The sequence below is a fragment of the Gigantopelta aegis genome, chromosome 13 (genome assembly GCF_016097555.1).
Source record: "Gigantopelta aegis isolate Gae_Host chromosome 13, Gae_host_genome, whole genome shotgun sequence".
Lineage (NCBI taxonomy): Eukaryota > Metazoa > Mollusca > Gastropoda > Neomphalida > Peltospiridae > Gigantopelta > Gigantopelta aegis.
The window spans coordinates 35862550-35885446 of NC_054711.1; the positions used below are offsets into that span (position 1 = coordinate 35862550).

Consider the following 22897-nt stretch of genomic DNA (forward strand, 5'->3'; position numbering starts at 1 on the left):
AAATAGACGAGAGGGTTTGACATGGATTTCACTCCGTCATGGTTCAGTTAAGTTGATGCGATAGCTAGATTTGGTTTCCAACAAGTAATGTAATTTTTATTTATTATCCATCTTTAGAGAAATAAGGTCCTTAAATCCGTGACAGTATGCCTTTAAGCATTGTAATTGTATGTAGTTACACGCATGTGTTGTTATAAACGGGCTTTGTAAATTTGGCCGTCATTCATTCATTCATTCATTCGTTCGTTCGTTCTTTCATTCATTCATTCATTGTGCAACACTGTGAACCAATTATTTATTACGTTAGACATTTAAACAACTGAACAAAGTACCCGGATGTCGGAAAACGGACGTTCCTGTTTTCGAGGGTATGGCCCTGTGTGTAGATGAACGCGATAAAGACATATTATTGTAACCAACGAAGCAGTGTTTACTTCCAGTTAAAGGTCGGTACCCATAACAGTAAACTTCCTGGGTTCTAAACCAGTAGACCACCGTGTTATGTTACAAATATTGCATATGAATATTAGACTGGTGTGCTTAATTGATATTGCTGGGGCCACTTGTGATAAACGGGTAAATAATTCAGACCGTGAGACAGTCGACGATGAATTCTCGGACCCGGACGCTCCTAAACTTGATATATACGTCTCGGGTGAAATTGCTTGGCACATTAAACGTACCAATTGTGGCTATCACGGAGCTCGACAACGAAAACTGGTCATCTCGCGGTCTAATCACGCCCATCCTATTGGAATTTGATGTGTTTTGTGTAACATATATCAGACACGCGTTGGGACCCACATTTTCGTCTGCACCCAGTGGACGTAAAACTATTTCCATCTGTCCACTATGTCGCGGCCCCGCCTCTTATGGATCTCAAACTAGTTAAAACTTTAACCCTGATTCTGCAAGAAGAAATGTTTTGTCTAGCGACGCACCTAACACATTTTTCTTCACGGTTATATGGCGTTGGACATGGTTAAGGACCGTACTGATAATTAGAAAGGAAACCTGCTGTCACCACTCCATTTTATGTGTGTTATTGGTGAGAGTTATCATTAATATATACAATGTGTGGTATCGATTTAAAGACATACGATTGGCTGATCCTGGACGGTGATCAGGGCCCCGTTTCACGAAGCAATCTTAACACTACTATCGCCATAAATACCTACCATCGCGATCTTAATGTTTGTCTACGATCGCCAGCCCGTTCCACGACGCGGTGTAGCTTACTATCGTCGTAAATTACTGTGAAAATTTACAATAGGTACGAGGCAGTTGTAAGCCACTAATGTAGCTGTCAAATGGCAGTTAAATGGTGATTTTGTCATTTTCTAAGAAGGATACTAACTTTTTGTATAAAAATGGATCTAATATATAGCAAATAGCTTTTATGAAACTCGGTGTTCGATGAAAAAACATTCTAGGCCATAGACTTTCACACGAAAATAAGGGAGATAACGCTAATGTCATGCATTCGGCAATTATCGCTTAGCAAATAAACTGACAAAGTTACTTCATGAATGTCCGATACCAATGAATACATCTAAGATGTTCTGAAAAGTCGGTAACTAATTCATTATTTAACCAATTCGTACTTCTTCGTAAAGAATATTTTAATCATTAAAGGGGCAGTTACGACTACCGTAAGGTCGCTTTGTGGAACGGCTGTAACGTTTACGGTGCCAGTTGTAAAATTCACCGTAAGTCACTACAATTAACCTTAGCTACAATTCTTTTGTGGAACGGGGCCCTGGTCGCCAGGACCTCCATTGACAAAAAGCACGATGGAAATTGATTGCTCTGTGAAATATACGTCAACCTAAAACTGATTCCTCTATGACGCGTTAGTAACTGTTGTCTGCATTTCAGTTGTATACCATTTATAGTACCATTTGTTGTTAAAACATTTCCAGCTGGTTTTCTTTTGTTAGCTACGCTTTTAAACAACCCTTAAAGATTTTATGTCAAAGTTAAAACTACAATATTTCGTTAACCGATCTCATGCATAATATTTGGATAATTAACTCTAGAATAATTTTGTTTTAAAGTTTTGCACTGGACGGTTTCCCAAATAATTTGTGGAGAAATATAGCATGGACACCATCTTTGTTTCTTTTGTCAGTTGGCCCCAGAGAATTCTGGGTACATTTGGTGTTTTGAATGTGTACGCATAAAACAGTGACGTCATTAGTTAATGCGTGTGACACACTCAACATTCCCCCTAAAATAATTTTGTTTCTACTAGTAAATGGAATTATTTGGTTGTAATGTTTTATATGCATATAGCTAAAGGTATTAACTGTATGTTTTAAAGCAAAAATTAATAAATATTTTTGGCGGGAAACGCCATTATTGCCATTTTGACATAGCAGCTTCCATTTCATTTTCATTTCAACTTATTTTCGTGCTTATATCCAAATAAGGTTCAAGCACTCTGTCCTGGGCACACACCTCAGCTATCTGGGCTGTCTGTCCAGGACAGTGGGTTAGTTGTTAGTTGTTAGTGGTTAGTGAGAGAGAAGATGGTGTAGTGGTCTTACGCCTACCCCTTGAGTCGTTAAAACTCGCTCTGGGTGGGAGCCGGTACCGGGCTGCGAACCTAGCCTTATGTCCGATGGCTTAACAACGACACCACCGAGGCCGGTACAGCACCTTTAAGATGAATGGTATCTACCAGCCACTCAGGTGGAATTCTTCGTTTCTCTGATAACTCCTATATGCTTACAGCGGCGTCCAGAGTTGGATATTATGAAACGATAATGACTTTATCATGATCTATCGTGTGTTAAACCATTTAATCTAACTGAAAACTCTTCTCTTTTGAATGTTTTCTGCAAATGCGTTATAAACATATTCCTAAATAAGCGTGGTATACTGCTGATGCACTGTTGATGGAACTCCGACGGGTCACGAAATGCAGTCCTTACAACTAGCTAGGCCTGTGTTTTTGTAGCGTCATATCTGGCTCAGCTGTGTGTTTCTTGGATATTCTGTCATCTATAATATAATATGCAAGGTCGTTTTAACACTTTCCAATCACTTCTCGTTTGCTTTGTACTGTCAGCCGCCTTCTTTGTAGTCGCCAGATGCTGCACATCACAAAGATCTCTTTGCGCTCAAGCCCCGTGCTTATAAACCTTAAAGTCTAGACTTTAATAAAGTCCAGACTTTAACGTCATGTCAACGCCATTCAAATAACATTACGTTAAAGTCTGGACTTTATTAAAGTCTAGACTTTAAGTTTTATAAGCACGGGCCCTGATCCATCGTGCTAAATATTGCGTACGAAAATTCCATAAATACAACAGTTATTGAAGCCACCATCTTTGTCACTTAACATAGAAGTGGCCGTGGCTATCTTCACGGTAGTCGTATTTTTGTAGGAAGCTCAGTTTAAGATCACGACACCTCAACTAAACTGTCCCGTGCTAAGCACTGATCACGTGTAGTATACAATATATCTAGTACGTGTCCCATTAAACATATAGAGACACATTTTAACAACCTGTATTTCTTTACGCAGGTGATTAAATCTTGTATATGTATGGAATTTCGCGCGTAAAAGACAAAAACAAAAACAACAAAGACAACGAAAACAAAAACAAAAACAAAACAACAACCAGGCTTAGTAAATTCGGCACATATATTTTGATTATATGTATTTCAATGTACTTATGAATACTATAATGGTCTGTAGATGGAAAGGGTTGGGTTTTTTTCGTTATTTTTGTTTGTTATTATTGTTGTTGTGGGTTGTTTGTGGTTTTGTTGTTGTTATTTATTTATTTTTATTTTTATTTTTTTTATTTTTTTGGCGGGTGTGTGTGTATGTGTGTGTTTTTTAATTCGTTTTTGGGGATCGGGAGGGTTTTGGGAGAGATTTCTTTGTTTGTTTTGTTTTTTGGGGTTTTTTCTTAAGTTTGATATCTCCTCCATAAAAAAAATAATTATATATCCCGCATTTTCAAGAATAAGAATATGACCATGCACTAAGCCTCGATGTGTAATTACAGTGTCGTGTGTTTGTTGTTTTCCACAGAAGGAGCAGTTGTCGTTCCTGATCGCCCTCTTCGTTCTGATCGTCGTGGGCAACTCACTCGTCATCTTCGTGATCGCCATGTCCAAGAACCGACGATCCAGAATGAACTTCTTCATCCTCAACCTCGCCATCGCAGGTCAGTCCATTCGCCTGGGTTCATTAAACTGGCTCACTGTCTGGGTAGATGGCTGATTGACTAGCATGTGGGCGAATGGGAAACCTCACTGTCTGGGTAGATGGCTGATTGACTAGCATGTGGGCGGGCGGGAAACCTCACTGTCTGGGTAGATGGCTGATTGACTAGCATGTGGGCGGGCGGGAAACCTCACTGTCTGGGTAGATGGCTGATTGACTAGCATGTGGGCGGGCGGGAAACCTCACTGTCTGGGTAGATGGCTGATTGACTAGCATGTGGGCGGGCGGGAAACCTCACTGTCTGGGTAGATGGCTGATTGACTAGCAAGTGGGCGGGCGGGAAACCTCACTGTCTGGGTAGATGGCTGATTGACTAGCATGTGCTCGGGCGGGAAACCTCACTGTCTGGGTAGATGGCTGATTGACTAGCATGTGGGCGGGCGGGAAACCTCACTGTCTGGGTAGATGGCTGATTGACTAGCATGTGGGCGAATGGGAAACCTCACTGTCTGGGTAGATGGCTGATTGACTAGCATGTGGGCGGGCGGGAAACATCACTGTCTGGGTAGATGGCTGACTGACTAGCATGTGGGCGGGCGGGAAACCTCACTGTCTGGGTAGATGGCTGATTGACTAGCATGTGGGCGGGCGGGAAACCTCACTGTCTGGGTAGATGGCTGATTGGCTAGCATGTGGGCGGGCGGGAAAAATCACTGTCTGGATAGACGGGTGATTGGTTAGCATGTGGGCGGGCGGGCGGGAAACATACCTGTCTGGGTAGATGGCTGATTGACTAGCATGTGGGCGGGCGGGAAACCTCACTGTCTGAGTAGAAGGCTGATTGGCTAGCATGTGGGCGGGCGGGAAACCTCACTGTCTGGGTAGATGGCTGATTGACCAGCATGTGGGCGGGCGGGAAACCTCACTGTCTGGGTAGATGGCTGATTGACTAGCATGTGGGCGGGCGGGAAACCTCACTGTCTGGGTAGATGGCTGATTGGCTAGCATGTGGGCGGGCGGGAAACTTCACTGTCTGGGTAGATGGCTGATTGGCTAGCATGTGGGCGGGCGGGAAACTTCACTGTCTTGGTAGATGGCTGATTGGCTAGCATGTGGGCGGGCGGGAAACATCACTGTCTTGGTAGATGGCTGATTGACTAGCATGTGGGCGGGCGGGAAACATCACTGTCTGGGTAGATGGCTGATTGGCTAGCATGTGGGCGGGCGGGAAACTTCACTGTCTTGGTAGATGGCTGATTGGCTAGCATGTGGGCGGGCGGGAAACCTCACTCTTTGGGTAGACGGCTGATTGGATAGCATGTGGGCGGGCGGGAAACATCACTGTCTTCGTAGATGGCTGATTGGCTAGCATGTGGGCGGGCGGGAAACCTCACTCTTTGGGTAGACGGCTGATTGGCTAGCATGTGGGCGGGCGGGAAACTTCACTGTCTTGGTAGATGGCTGATTGGCTAGCATGTGGGCGGGCGGGAAACTTCACTGTCTGGGTAGATGGCTGATTGGCTAGCATGTGGGCGGGCGGGAAACCTCACTCTTTGGGTAGACGGCTGATTGGCTAGCATGTGGGCGGGCGGGAAACATCACTGTCTTCGTAGATGGCTGATTGACTAGCATGTGGGCGGGCGGGAAACATCACTGTCTTGGTAGATGGCTGATTGACTAGCATGTAAGCGGACGGGAAACCTCACTGTCTGGGTAGACGGTTGATTGGCTAGCATGTGGGCGGGCGGGAAACCTCACTCTCTGGGTAGACGGCTGATTGGCTAGCATGTGGGCGGGCGGGAAACATCACTGTCTTCGTAGATGGATGACTGACTAGCATGTGGGCGGACGGGAAACCTCACTGTCTGGGTAGACGGCTGATTGACTAGCATGTGGGCGGGCGGGAAACCTCACTGTCTTGGTAGATGGCTGATTGCCTAGCATGTAAGCGGACGGGAAACCTCACTGTCTGGGTAGACGGCTGATTGGCTAGCATGTGGGCGGGCGGGAAACATCACTGTCTTCGTAGATGGCTGATTGACTAGCATGTGGGCGGACGGGAAACCTCACTGTCTGGGTAGACGGCTGATTGGCTAGCATGTGGGCGGGCGGGAAACATCACTGTCTTGGTAGATGGCTGATTGACTAGCATGTGGGCGGGCGGGAAACTTCACTGTCTGGGTAGATGGCTGATTGGCTAGCATGTGGGCGGGCGGGAAACTTCACTGTCTTGGTAGATGGCTGATTGGCTAGGATGTGGCCGGGCAAGAAACCTCACTCTCTGGATAGACGGGTGATTGGTTAGCATGTGGGCGGGCGGGAAACCTCACTGTCTTGGTAGATGGCTGATTGACTAGCATGTGGGCGGGCGGGAAACCTCACTGTCTTGGTAGATGGCTGATTGACTAGCATGTGGGCGGGCGGGAAACCTCACTGTCTTGGTAGATGGCTGATTGACTAGCATGTGGGCAGGCGGGAAGCTGGCTAGCGGGTGCGAGAGATGACTGGATTGGTGGGTGGATTGGCTTGGATTTACTGGCTGGTTGGTCGGTTGGTTGGCTGGTTGGGCTAGTTGTCGATTGGCTAACTGACTAGCTGGTGGGTGGGTGCGAAAGATGACTGGTGGGTGGGTGGATTGGATTTACTGGCTGGTTGGTTGGTTGGTTGGTTGGCTGGTTGGGCTAATTGTCGATTGGCTAACTGACTAGCTGGCTAGCGGGTTGGAGAGATGACTGTTGGGTGGGTGGATTGTGTTGGATTTACCGGCTGGTTGGTTGTTTTATTAGCTGTGCGGGTGGCTGACCCACTGGCTATAGGCTTGCGGGCGACAGGGGGATGGACTAGCTGATTGGAGGAGCTGGCTGGCTGGCTGGCTGTCTGGCTGCCTGACTGACTGGCTGACTGGTTGGCCAGCTGGCTGGTTGGCTGGAATGTTGGCTGGGTGGCCGATCGACCGACCAGATACTGGTTATACACAAGGAATCATTTCTTGTTCACGTTTTTAGAATGTAGTGATATTTTAATTAATTGAGTTAGTAAATCATTCATTTGAATCATCTCATCAGTCAGCTGACATGTTTGATCATCGATTACAATACGGAGTTAATTTCTTTCGTGTTCTGTGATCATTGACAAATGAACCAAAATTTACACTCATTCCCATCTTGGCTATATACATATAGCTAATTGACGCACAAATGCTGTTTAATCAACATAAATTTACTTTATTAAATAAACATACAAACATTTCAATTACATTGTCCAACTAAAATTTGATTTTTGATTTTTTTATTTGTCATTAAATGTTTAATAGTATTGTTGATAACTTTATAGACAAACTACACATCAGCGCCCTCTAGCGTGAAGCAGCTAGCAGACTGATATCCTTCCAAGTATGTTCAATCAATGATTAATCGATCATTGGTCGGCTGGGGCCGACTGATGATCGATCACGAATGTCATCCGATTCGGAACACTCGTGGCTTGCTGTATATATCTGACAGAGAATAGTCGACCGGCCTCGGTGGCGTCGTGGTTAGGCTACCAGTCTACAGGATGGTAGGTACTGGGTTCGGATCCCAGTCGAGGCATGGAAATTTTAATCCAGATATCAATTCCAAACCCTGAGTGAATGCTCCGCAAGGCTCAATGGGTAGGTATAAACCACTTGCACCGACCAGTGATCCATAACTGGTTGAACAAAGGCCTTGGTTTGTGTTATCCTGCCTGTGGGAAGCGCAAATAAAAGATCCCTTGCTGCCTGTCGTAAAAGAGTAGCATATGTGGCGACAGCGGGTTTCCTCTGAAAAAACAAAAAAACAGTGTCAGAATGACCATATGTTTGACGTCCACTAGCTGATGATAAGATTTTAAAAAATCAATGTGCTCTAGTGGCGTCGTTAAATAAAACAATTTTTTTTTTAGCAAGGTCGGTCCAGGAGAGCGACGCATATCGCAACGAACCCACTCCACCCACCTCGGACAAAGTTAATCTAATTTAATATCGCAACAAACCCACTCCACCCACCTCGGACAAAGTTAATCTAATTTAATATCGCAACAAATCCACTCCACCCACCTCGGACAAAGTTAATCTAATTTAATATCAGTTTCTTCTTTTTCGACATTTGTCATATAAAACCATGACAATTTTTAAAATTAATTTTTTGAACATTAGAATATATCTTAAATATATTCCCGATAATAGCAATTTAAGATGCAAAAACAGACAAATGGTTGATACTTAAAAACTAGTTCTGCCTCCAGAAAGGGTAAATGTATGATATTGGTAAACTGATTGGCAGACATTGATATATCTAAAATTTCAAATTTAAGGGTTTCTGGTTTATGTCAAATTGAAAACAAAAGGAATAAAATGTCCAAAACAGAATTATTTTTTTTCAATAAAAAATAAATAAATGAACACCATGAAAAAGTGAAGACTTAAATACATACAGACAGACTAATATTAATAAAGTAACCGTAGTCAGGACTTTTAATTGGGAGAGTCATTTTACGTTTAATGTATGATGCGTTACGGCACACCTTTTTACCAGTCGATATAAACTAGGTTTTTTGCTTTTTGTTTGTTTGTTGTTTTTTGTAGTTTTTTTGTTTTGTTGTTTTTTTTCTTGTTTTTTTTTTTTTTTTTTTTTTTTTTATTATTGGGTAGCTGTTGTTTTATTGGGGTTTGGGGGGTTTCTCTCTCTCTTTTTTTTCTCTTTTTTTGTCAGTATATTTGTTCTCTCCGTTACACTCAGATGTAAGCCTAGTAGTAAAGCGCTCGCTTGATGCGCAGTCGGTTTGGGATCGATCCCCGTCAGTAGGCCCATTGGGCTATTTCTCGCTCCAGCCAGTGCACCACGACTGGTACATCAAATGCCGTGGGATATGCTATCCTGTCTATGGGATGGTGCATATAAAAGATCCCTTGCTGCTAATCGAAAAGAGTAGCCCATTAAGTGGCGACAGCGGGTTTCCTCTCTCAATATCTGTGTGGTCCTTAACCATATGTCCGACGCCATATAACCGTAAATGAAATGTGTTGAGTGCGTCGTTAAGTAAAAGATTTCCTTCCGTTACACCACGTGTTCATTGACTATGACGGTATTGCTGTTATTCCATGTGTACGAGTGACCCATTTTCTGTCATCGTTTCATTCCGTCCATGATCGGCGTGATCTTTCGTTTGTGGGGCGATCTGACAAGGTCACGCTCGCAGTCAACTGGTACCCGGTGGCTCCACGCGCGGACCATAATTGACAACACCAGTGGAGCTTTGATCAGAGCTGTACCCTAACAACTAAATCTAATTTGGAGTTTTCCATTGGGAGTGACTTTCAATCAATCCTTTTTCTTCTCGTTTTATTGACTTTCGTGCCGTTCGGTTGCCACAAAGCAGTTCTCTTCTGTTCCAAACCGTCTACGCCTATCGAATAACAGAAAACAAAAACTCTTATATATCCACAAACAAGACAGCACATATCATGCTATTTGACTAAATTCATCGGGGGAAACTCCTATAGGTACCGGTGGGGACCCCGCATAAAGTTAAAATTAAAGTTTGTTTTGTTTATGGACACCACTAGAGCACACTGATTTATTAATTTACTACTGGATGTCAAACATTGGTAATTTATGAAGTCTTGGAAGGAAACCCGCTTAATTTTTCCGACTCAAACTCACGTTCACATTCGTTCGAATAAACTGATCGGAAATTGTACATAGTGGCAGATTTGTCTTAATTTATCACAGCACTAAAATAACTGACTGCAAGCAATGCCTTTATTTTTAACTGTATGTTTTAAAAGTTAGTCTCTGTGATCCAGCCAACCTCTTGTTTCAACCACAGTATGGACTGATCGACGTTTTAAAATGTCGATTTACAGTTGTATGTCCGAAGCATTCCGATTGGTTATATCTAAAAGAAAAGAGTTGTTATAAATGTATTAACCTTTTGTCGTGTCACGCACTATATTTCGGAAATTGTTTTCCATAATTTTATTACTCGGGACGAATTAGTACTTCATCGCTTGTTTAATTAATTCTTTATTTGTGATCTTGCATTTGTGAACAAGGTGAGATGAACAGGACAAACAAGAAGCTATGGTCTTCAAATCGAACACTGAGATTCGACGAACGTACACTAAGCCAATCCGCACGGTTATTATTGGTGTTATTTTTCTCTCGTTAGGCATTCGACACGTTATTCACGAAATGATTGATGCCTTTGTGACTTTGCGTCGTTTTCTTGAATAAGCGTTATTTTTCTGATGGACGTTAATGCATTCTATACAAGAAATTCTCATTGTAATTAGATCTCTTGACAAATCGCATTCATATGTGTCACATGCGCGTTGATACGAAGTTTCGGCCTCGGCGGCGGAGTTAAAGTGAGTTTTAGGTCCAGTAGGGCCTTCTGTGTTGAGAAACATTTCCAACAAACTTTTAGACAATCTGATTAAAATTAGCTCTACTGGTCTACTAGTAGATCTAACAGCATTGTCCAGGTGACATTTCATCTATTAATAACAATTTAAATATCGATCAATTACACTTCGCCTTTTATAGCGTTATTCGGGAGCATACAAATTCTAAAAATATCTGGCGAGACTATTTATGCAATAGGCGAACTTGTTGGTCTATTTCAACATCAAAAAACAGGGGGAAAAGTGCAGTAATAAACATTGTACTGGGTCCGTATAGCAGTGCCGGCTCAAACTCATAGTGAGCCACATATTATTATGGCTCGTATATCAGCGCCGACTCAAACTCACAGTGAGCCACAGGTCAGTGTGGTCCGTATATCAGCGCCGACTCAAACTCACAGTGAGCCATAGAGCAGTGTGGTCCGCATATCAGCGCCGACTCAAACTCACAGTGAGCCATAGAGCAGTGTGATCCGTATACTAGCGTCGACTCAAACTCACAGTGAGCCATAGAGCAATATGGTCCGTATACTAGCGTCGACTCAAACTCACAGTGAGCCATAGAGCAGTGTGGTCCGTATACCAGCGCCGACTCAAACTCACAGTGAGCCATAGAGCAGCGTGGTCCACATACCAGCGCCGACTCAAACTCACAGTGAGCTATAGAGCAGCGTGGTCCGTATATTAGCGCCGACTCAAACTCACAGTGAGCCATAGAGCAGCGTCGTCCGTATACCAGCACCGACACAAACTCACAGTGAGCCACAGATCAGTGTGGTCCGTATACCAGCGCCGACTCAAACTCACAGTGAGCCATAGAGCAGTGTGGTCCGTATACCAGCGCCGACTCAAACTCACAATGAGCACACAGATCACTATGGCCCATATACCAGCGCCGACTCAAACTCAGTGAGCCATAGAGCAGTGTTGTCCGTATACCAGCGCCGACTCAAATTCACAGTGAGCCATAGAGCAATGTGGTCCTTATACCAGCACCGACTATAGCCATAGAGCAATGTGGTTCCGACTCAAACTCACAGTGGGCCATTGTGATACCAGCGCCAAGAGTGAGCATAGAGCAGTGTTGTCCGTATACCATCGCCGACTCAAACTCACAGTGAGCCATAGAGCAGTGTGGTCCGTATACCAGCGCCGACTCAAACTCACAATGTGGTCCTTATACCAGCGCCGACTCAAACTCACAGTGAGCCATAGAGCAATGTGGTCCTTATACCAGCGCCGACTCAAACTCACAGTGAGCCATAGAGCAGTGTGGTCCATATACCAGCGCCGACTCAAACTCACAGCGAGCCATAAAGCAATGTGGTCCTTATACCAGCGCCGACTCAAACTCCCAGTGAGCCATAGAGCAGTGTGGTCCGTATATCAGCACCGACTCAAACTCACAGTGAGCCATAGAGCAGTGTGGTCCGTATACCAGCGCCGATTCAAACTCACAGTGAGCCATAGAGCAGTGTGGTCCGTATACCAGCGCCGACTCATACTCACAGTGAGCACATGCATCAATATGGTTTGTATACGGACATTTGGAGAATTGTAACCGCTCTCTGTCGGGTATAACTATAACGAAAACACAATATTCAAAGGAGGGCGGGACGTAACCCAGTGGTAAAGCGTTCGTTTGATGCGAGGTCGGTCTGGGATCGATCCCCGTCGGTGGACCCATTGGGTTACGTCTCGTTCCAGCCAGTGCACCACGACTGGTATGTCAAAGGCCGTGGTATTTGCTATCCTGTCTGTTGGATGGTGCATATAAAAGATCCCTTGCTGTTAATCGAAAAGAGTAGCCCATGAAGTGGCGACAGCGGGTTTCCTCTCTCAATATCTGTGTGGTCCTTAACCATATGTCCGCGACGCCATATAATCGTAAATTAAATGTGTTGAGTGCGTCATTAAATAAAACATTTCCTTCCTTCCAAAATTGAAAGGGTGTGCTGTCGGGTTTCTTCCTGTAGCGTGTGTATTAGTGGTTAAGGTGTGAACTATTTGTTATCGGCGAACTCTAAAGCGATTAAGGTAAAGGTCTTTAATGTCAATCATGGGATTATTGTTCCATTAGAGCGGGAATCTTTGCCTACCTGGTGGCAGCCAGATATTACGTGTTTTCGTTATAGAGTTGTCTCTGACTGAGAGAGCGATTATAACCACCCAAACAAAATGTATGTCCGTCTAGCTCTCGAACGAGAGAAAGAAAAAGAATGAAATGTTTTATTTAACGACGCACTCAACACATTTTATTTACGGTTATATGGCGTCAGACATATGGTTAAGGACCACACAGATTTTGAGAGGAAACCCGCTATCGCCACTACATGGGCTACTCTTTCCGATTAGCAGCAAGGGATCTTTTATATGCACCATCCCACAGACAGGATAGTACATACCACGGCCTTTTTTACACTAGTTGTAGAGCACTGGCTGGAACGAGAAATAGCCCAATGGGTCCACCGACGGGGATCGATCCCAGGCCGACCGCGCATCAAGCGAACGCTTTACCACTGGGCTACGTCTCGGCCCTTTGGTCAAGGAATGCAAGTTTATCGCTACATTTCACCAAAAGGGGTCCATTTTTTTTTTTAACTGTCTTACATTTTTGGTACGCCGCCCTCGGCTTAAAAAGTTGCTGAAAATGTATTTCTTTCAAGAAAATTACTGACATTCTTCCTTTAGATTAGGTCTGTGCGGTATGAGATTCTTTTTTTCCCTCGTGCAATTCCCCGGCGTTTTTCAAACACTTCGATCGAAAATTCCAAAATCAATAGATTACACACGACTACTGAAGTGGATTTAAAACAGAATTTTTTTTTTTTTTAAAACGTTTCTTAAAATTTTCAACTTAAGCCTAAAGTCAGAGCTGTAAATGACGGCGTCCTTTCAAAAATTATATAATTAATTTCTGTTTGAAAATGTAAAGATTATATCTTCAATTATGTGTTCATAACAAAATAAATTGACTACCAAAAATATTTCATTTGCCATAGGCACACGTCTACCCATAATGCTTTACGGTCAATTTAGTCAGAAAAACTGGGGGCCAGAGTAACTAGCAGAGGAAACCTAAGGTGCACCACAACTGGACAAAGATCATAGTATGTGTTTCCCTGTCTGTGGGGAAGTGCATATATAAAAGATCCCTTGATGCATTAGAAAAACTGTAGCGTGTTTCCTCTATTAACTACGAGTCAGAATTACCAATTGTTTGACATCCAATAGCCGATAATTAATTAATCAATGTGCTCCAGTGGTGTCGTTAAACTATACAAACAAACTTTTAACATTGACATTGTTTTTTGTAAATAATTTTAATTTGTCGTAAGAAGAAACATAAATGGTTTGGAAATAACAAAATAATAATAATAATAATAATAAAATAAAATAAAATAAATAAATAAATAAATAAATAAATAAATAAATAAATAAATAAATAAATAAATAAATAAATAAAATAAAATAAAATAAATAAACAACAACAAAAACCCACACCCTTTTTGTGTGCAATTTAGAAAACAAATTGGCACATAAATTTTTAAGTTGTAGCACATACAACAGAAACAAAACGACGTTCCATAATAGGACGGACTATAGTTCTCGGATTGGGCTATGAGGCACCACTTCCTGTGACGTAGGTTGGTGCTGTTACTAGCTAAAACTCGGGTTTTTTCACTTAAACAGATAATCAGATAATCAGTTTACAGTTGATATCAGCATTGACACTTAAATGTTGCTTTTAAACGAGGAATGACAAACCACTGGTACGTAATTACGACGGTGTCAGGAACCTTTCGTGCCGTCATGTTACGACTACTTACCGTTATAGATGTTTAGACTGGTACTCTTAGCTTGTCAGACATACAGATATTTAACGCGGATCACACACAAGTCGCAATGACCTTCAAGTGATGCGAATCGTATTGAAAATTAGGTGTATTTTTTATGTGGTGGCCGCTGTTTAAAGAACGCTAATCCGATCTTTAGAGATATTTCTAAAAACTGTTTTCTTTCTTCCACTGTGACTCTCAAACGTTTAGTACAGACTAGGGGTGTCACGATGCATCACAATACTGCTGCAGACGATACGATACACCATACCCTTTCTTGTGTATCGATTCCTATTTTAACCATGTATCGATTCCTATACACTGGCGTAGGAATTGGGGGCGGGGTGCGGTGAGGGGTGGGTGGGGGTCAAGGGGGGCATGTGCCCCCAACCTTTCAGATATTTTGCTATATATTTGCTTCATAATAGTGTAAAAGTATGTAAATATAAAAGTGTGCCCCACCCCCCACCCCCGCCCACACACACACACACACACACACACTTTTTGGCACCTTCCTACGCCACTGCTGTATATTAATTCTGTATTCATTTACCAACACCAATTTGTACTGATATTTCCTTCACAACAAAAATGACAGCGAACAGAGAATATGTGCCTGCTTACTTCATGTGTCTATGATGTAACTACTAGTAATTCTACATTAACACGCTTATTTAATCAGTAATTCACTTCTGTCATGTTTATTTCGTAAATCTAAATCACTTCACCTCAGTTTCAACTTCTTGCTTTACTGTGAAAATACCGTGAATCAAGTATAGCGATACATATAGTGTCGTGAGCTATATATCGCGATACGTATCGTGTCGTGGGCTGTGTATCGCGATACGTATAGTGTCGTGGGCTATGTATGGCGATACGTATCGTGTCGTGGGCTATATATCGCGATACGTGTCATGTCGTGAGCTATATATCGCGATACGTGTCATGTCGTGGGCTATATATCGCGATACGTGTCATGTCGTGAGCTATATATCGCGATACGTGTCATGTCGTGGGCTATATATCGCGATACGTGTCATGTCGTGAGCTATATATCGCGATACGTGTCATGTCGTGGGCTGTGTATGGCGATACGTGTCGTGTCGTGGGCTATGTATCGCGATACGTATCGTGTCGTGGGCTATATATCGCGATACGTATCGTGTTGTGAGCTATATATCGCGATACGTATCGTGTCGTGAGCTATATATCGCGATACGTGTCATGTCGTGGGCTGTGTATGGCGATACGTGTCGTGTCGTGGGCTATGTATCGCGATACGTATCGTGTCGTGGGCTATATATCGCGATACGTATCGTGTCGTGAGCTATATATCGCGATACGTATCGTGTCGTGAGCTATATATCGCGATACGCGTCATGTCGTGGGCTGTGTATGGCGATACGTATCGTGTCGTGAGCTATATATCGCCATACTTATCGTGTTGTGGGCTGTGTATCGCGATACGTATCGTGTCGTGGGCTATGTATCGCGATACGTATCGTGTCGTGAGCTATATATCGCGATACGTATCGTGTCGTGGACTATGTTTCGCGATATGTATCGTGTCGTGGACTATGTATCGCGATATGTATAAAGGTTACAATACGTAGCATGTATGACAAAATATGAAACGTGGTGTCCATTTTTAATTTTGTCAGCCATCTTGAAGTTTGTTGACGTTGACAGTTCATGTATACATTTGTGAAACATATTAAAATAAGTTTTACTGACTTAAACTGCATTAATTTATCTGACAGAAGGCTATATGGCACCTACAATAGAGCAAAATGGGCTTTCCATATGGCAGTATTCAAAATGGCCGCCACGGTCAATATACGTGACCTTCAAGATGGGTCCCGATCTTAAAATGACCGTTGTGGTATACAAAATCATTGTGCCAAATTTCATGCTTGTACCATAAAATGCACAAAACCCTCCATATTTGAGGCTTCTCCTCTACACTATTATTTTGGCTACTGAAGGTCCATTTAAAAAAAAATTAAAAACCCACTGCCTCTCCAATTTGGAATTAAAAGTTGTGTCGTGTGTGCTGACCTTAAGTAATCTGTAACAAGATATACTAGTATTTTCTGTAAAACTAGATATGCAGCTCGATTTTTAATAATCTGAATTCACAATCTGTGATGGGAAAGGTTAACGATGACCGTTCTAGTGATGACTGTCACAAAAACCAAGTACAGGCGGCCTCAGGATACACGATTTAATAGAAACCTAACAAAATAAATAGTAAAATTATTTCAATCACATTTGCTCTGAGCGATCCCCTGGATAAGAGGCCTGACGGGGACACTTTATTTCTCATCAGGACTTGATTCCAGGATATTTGACTTCGTTAATGGCGTCTTCGCCAAATATGCTGGCATTTTGATGCTGCACGACACGAAAAATGGATCAGATTATGTGTACAGCTATAGCGTTCCTTGGTTGGATGTGTTTAAATAGCGTGTATTGTTCTGGGCCCTGTTCCACGAAGCGATATTAGCCCTAAGATTACCTTAAAGGAGCTCAATCACGGATTTAGTAGGCCTTGTTTCTCTAAATATGCATTATAAATGAAACTTACATTCATTTGGAATACCAAACCTAGTTATTGTATGATCCAAAATATTTTAATTGAAGTACGATTGAGGGAATTCCACGATACGCTTCTTTTTTAAAATTTGGAACTCTTCTTGTGATGAGACATAAAAAATAAAACGACAACCGTATAATGTATTTTTGGATTTTATATAAACGATCGCCATGTATAGAGACTTGGCAAATGAGGGCCGGCTATATACATGGCAAATAATAAAAAATATATTATTTCATGACGAAAATAACCGCGAATACGCTGAAATAAAATAATAAACAGTTGGAACATGAACCATTTATGATTATGATTATGATTATTATTATTAGTATTATTATTAGTATTATTATTAGGCGCGTGTGCAAATTATTTTGACTGTTTCGCAAAGTGGTATTTCGGTTTTAATGTATAGCGTAAAAAACCCCAGTGTACTGTTGCATGTTCTATCGTCCAAAGGTTGGCTAATTATTACTTAATCCAGTTGAATTCAGTTCTACGTGCAGAGACAAGTTCAGCCTGTCGTTTGTGCGTGTGTGCACGCACGTTAATCTTGCATTTTTATAGCCAAAACTCTTCCAGATAAAACACCGCCCCTCCACCCCAAAAAGGTAGTAGTAGGCTAATAATAATAATAATAATAATAATAATAATAATATAATATAGTAGTAATAGGAATAAGAATAATAACTGTGTATTATTATTATTATTATTATTATTATTATTATTATTATTATTATTACATGTATTATAATGTTGGTAAAATCACGTCGCGGTGGGGTGGGGTGGGTGGGGGCGGTTGTTACAAAAACGTTACATAAATTTAGAGGGGGACCCGGGAGTGGTCTCAGCTTTACTAGTAGCCTATTAAAAAAAAAGGTATTTTGAGTTTTATTGCCCCTTGCAATTTTGAGCATTTGAAATGTGACTAAATACAGAAAAATAACCTTTTAGTCATATTTATTTACGGTAAAATTAATTTTTTTACAAAATTTACGTAAGCAGCCTCAAAATTGCAATCAGTGAAAAATTATTAAGTTTAAGCCCTATTAGTTTTTGTACTGTCCGTAGTTAGTTTCTCTTTCAGTTAATCTACCTCAGCCGCTGATAATTTGTAATTATTATTATTATTTATTTATTTATTATTATTAATTTTTTGTTAGTACTGTAGGGACAAGTGTCCGCTAAATTCATATACTCCCCCACCCCCTCCCCTGTTCGTACAGTACTTAGTATGTATTCCTCCTGTTCCAGATGGTTCGGTAATATGGATCAATCAAATACATGTACTTATTTACCGCCTATATACATTTTTGCTGTGAATATAGCCAACCCTCGTTAGTGGAGGCTATAGACACGGCCCTCGTATATATAGTCACATTGTATATAAACACCGTCTAGTTCAGAGTATTCTTTAAAAATGTAACAATTCCTATCCCAAGCCAGCTGTTATGGCATATTTTGTATAATAATGAATTTGACAAGGTGGAAAATGACGGTGTTTGTGATCCAAATGTTTAGAATTTTTCGCGTACGACTAACGATAAATTGACCTATAGATGCAAAGGCCTAACTAGTCGGGATTGTCGACGTTTAACATGCTTCTGTTACTAAAATAAATTAATGTATAAGCTTATTATCATTCAGTACATGTTTTTATTAATTTTTAATAACTTATTTTCATTGGGGTTTTGTTCTATTTACCCTACGTCGCAGAGGACGGTCAAGCGTTCTCGTTACACGAGCTTGGTAAATCGTTTTGGCACTGCGGTTATTCGGGGAATGCCCGTCACGTGACTCAAAATAATACGTCACACCTCTGCTCTCCAAATAGCCGTTATTTTTCTCAGAATTATGGACCGTACCCATAATTCAATTATTTTTTTATAAAATATCAATAATAAGTGTGATATGGTCTTTATGTAGATGGTTCAATGAAGTACTTTTAGGTACAAATCAAATGTATATATTGTCATATAATACCTTGTTGGGTCAATAATTAGGTCAACCATCTGTGAGAGAGCGCGTTTAAGCGCATAGCTACCCTATGCACTTAAGTTGATCTTAGGGCTAAGATCGCTTCGTGGAACGGGGCCCAGGTCCGTAAGAACTGCTGGTGTGTGTGACTCTCCCCCACCTGAGGACGAAAATGTACATTTTATTGTCCTACTCTAAGTTTAAAATGTGGCATATGCCCCCCCCCCCCCCCCCCCCCCCGAGACTTTGTGCCCCTTTCCACTCCAGATATCGTTCCTATGGGCCTGTTGTATGGGTATGGGTAATGTTTGGCGTGATTCCATCAGACATTTGTTGAAGCACGCCTGTAGTAGGCACATCATCTGACTTGGGGAAATAACGGGAAAATCGACACACAAAGTTTATATGCCCTTCTGAGTGTATAGGTCGAGACATGATAATCGACACACAAAGTGTGTGTGTGTGTGTGTGTGCGTGCGTGTGCGTGAGTGTGCGTGTGTGTGCGTGCGTGTGTGTGTGTGCGTGCGTGTGTGTGCGTGTGCGTGCGTGCGTGCGTGCGTCTGTCTGACTGTCTGTCTGTCTGTCTGTCTGTCTATCTATCTATCTATCTATCTATCTATATTGTGAATGATGTGTATATAATAAAATCCCCCCTCCGGTGATCAGTTATGGAACAGCCCCTACTAACTGATGATTTATTAGCTATGTTGTTGTTTCAGACCTGTCTGCCGGCTTGGTGAACGTCCTCACAGACATCATCTGGAAGAGTACGATCGATTGGTACGGAGGGGACGTCGGCTGCAAGTTGATACGTTACGGACAGGGCGTCGTCACCTACGCATCCACGTACGCACTGGTTGCCCTTAGCGTCGACAGGCTTGACGTCATCGCAAGACCGCTTAGATTCAGTGGGAGTGGTAAGTTACTGTATACTTGACGTCATCGCAAGACCGCTTAGATTCAGTGGGAGTGGTAAGTTACTGTATACTTGACGTCATCGCAAGACCGCTTAGCTTTAGTGGGAGTGGTAAGTTACTGTATACGTGACGTCATCGCAAGACCGCTTAGATTCAGTGGGAGTGGTAACTTACTGTATACTTGACGTCATAGCAATCCACATAAATAACATACGACCTTGGTTATTAATGTGTATTGTGTATGTTCATGGCTTCTAAATTATGGTAGCCCCACTCCCATGGCTGGTGATATTCAATGTCGGGCTAGTAAATAACTAATATTGCCATGCCTGACGGCTAGTGAAAAACAAAATAGTAAAATGTTGCAGTTAAGTCTATTTTGTAAATGTGAATAGCCTCCCCTCACTTCTCTAGGGCTAGGACAACATTTAAATCCATGATGGCTGTCATACGCTTAATCCCATTCAATTCCAAATAATAAATCCAAGTGTGAAAGACAAAACCACTAACACACTCAAAATCATATCTTTGTACAACGTAGAGTAGACATAAAGATCATATTTGACAAAATCATGATTATCAAAACCTTTAAGTAGTTCCTATGATAGCTGGAAATAAATAAAAAGGAAGGAAGGAAGGAAAACCAATGAATCGATTAATCGACCAAAAGACTGACCACTCAGTCAGTCAATTAATGAAGGAAGGAAATGTTTCATTTAACGACGCACTCAACACATTTTATGTACGGTTATATGGCGTCGGACATATAGTTAAAGACCACACAGATATTGAGAGAGGAAACCCGCTGTCGCCACTTCATGGGCTACTCTTTTTGATTAGCAGCAAGGGATCTTTTATATGCACCATCCCACAGACAGGATAGCACATACCACGGCCTTTGATATACCAGTCGTGGTGCACTGGCTGGAATGAAAAATAGCCCAATGGGCCCACCGACGAGGATCGATCCTAGACCGACCGCGCATCAAGCGAACGTTTTACCACTGGGCTACTTCCCGCCACTCGATTAATGAGAAATAAGAACTTGCACAAATAATGAAGAGAGTAATGAAGAAGGTAAAGAAACAAAAGAAAGAAAGAAAGAAAGAAAGAAGAAAGAAAGAAAGAAAAACTGAAAAAAATATATATAAGAAAACAAACAAAAATGACACGAAAAAGAAAAGTAAAAGCAAAAAAGAAAGAAGAAAGAAGGAAAGAAGAAAGAAAGAAAGAAAGCGAGTAAGAAGACGCAGCAGAGCGTGAATTGTTCACTGCGTATATATTTAATGTCGATATCTTACGGCGACCAATACAGTCTCTTAGCACTGAAGCCGAAATATTATGATGGGAATTATAACCCATAAATGACACGTTATCAAGGGATTATTTTCCCGTTATTTCTCACATTTACTCTCTCTGCGAGTTATCTCCACCTAATGACAAATTTCTCATAATACTCATCATTTCCGGCTAATCCAAATCATTTGAGGGGGTGAGGATTTCCCATCGGAAATCACCGATGTCTTACGACGAGCGAAAGCGTCTATATCTTCCTCCGGAAATTAACGAAATATCCACTCGTCTTTTATTTTTCGATTTGCTCTGCCAATATGGAACTTCTGCCGGTAACTGATGACATACTTTTGAGTCAATGGGTACACCTAGTTTATTCAGTTAATGTATAGTACACAACAATTTACTCCCGCGGCCACGATTTAAAGTTATACCGCGTGTGATCAGGGATTCAAGAATCATAGTTTTTTGTTGGGATTTTTGGGGGGAGGGGTGCGTGTGGTTTTGGGGGTGTTTTGTTGGGGATGGGGTGGTGGGGGTGCATTGCTTCATACGGTTTCTATAACATTCTCCAAGATTTATAATTTTTTAGAATGTCCCTATTTATTTAACATTTAATAAACTATACATTACACTTTCCAAAATATTTAACAATATTCCACTTTTACAATACTATACATCATGTTTTTAAAAACAATATTTATTGCAGAAATAAACAGATTGACCAACAGGCAATGCCTGTATTAAGGTCTCGCCCTACATTTTGCATTATGGATAGATGGATAAATAGATGGATAGATAGACTGACATATACATGGATAGACAGACACACAGACATTAGATAGACAGACATACATATAGATAGATCGACAGACGGTCATATAGAAATATACTAAGATACATAAATAGATAGATAGCTAGATAGATAGCTAGATAGATAGATAGATAGATAGATAGACAGACTGATAGATAGATAGACAGACAGACAGACAGACAGACAGACAGACAGACAGACACATATACATATTAGATAGACATACATACATATAGATAGATAGATCGACAGACGGGCATATAGAAATATACTAAGATAGATAGATAGATAGATAGACACAGACATATTAGATAGACATATAAATAGATAGATCGACAGACAGTCATATAGAAATATACTAAGATAGATAGATAGATAGACACACAGACACATTAGATAGACAGACATATAGATAGATAGATCGACAGACGGTCATATAGAAATATACTAAGATAGATAGATAGATAGATAGACATACATACAGACAGACAGACAGACAGACAGACAGGTTCAATGTAGACATATAGACCAAATGTGATGCTACGGTATAGAATATTAAAATTGTCCACCTGTAGACTCGTCTACAAAATTGTCTTATGAAAGCGCGGGTATTTCCTTCAGCTTCCGTAACCTAAAATTAAACCTGTATTTTATCCAATCATGGTTTAGACTGGATGATGTATTGGTATTTTAAAGAAAAAGAAGAAACCACTGCCTGAAGACGCTAGCTAGTACTACTCTGGCCAACACAAACTAATCAACATAGGTAACGAATAACTGTGGCAGCATTTCAGAAGTTGGCACACTTTTGTAGTATGAGTTAATTCATTTTGTTGCTGTAACATTTTTTTAAA

The 22897-nt window shown here is 41.5% G+C and overlaps 1 protein-coding gene across 1 annotated transcript in view; it reads left to right on the forward strand.

Annotated features, from left to right (window-relative positions):
• The window catches only part of LOC121387295 (cardioacceleratory peptide receptor-like), a 93736-nt gene that overhangs the window by 3623 nt on the left and 67216 nt on the right, over positions 1-22897 (forward strand). Inside the window, exons 2-3 of the mRNA XM_041518317.1 lie at positions 4049-4184; positions 19739-19936. Of these exons, the coding sequence (XP_041374251.1) occupies positions 4049-4184; positions 19739-19936 (334 nt within the window). The remainder of the gene's footprint in view (positions 1-4048; positions 4185-19738; positions 19937-22897) is intronic.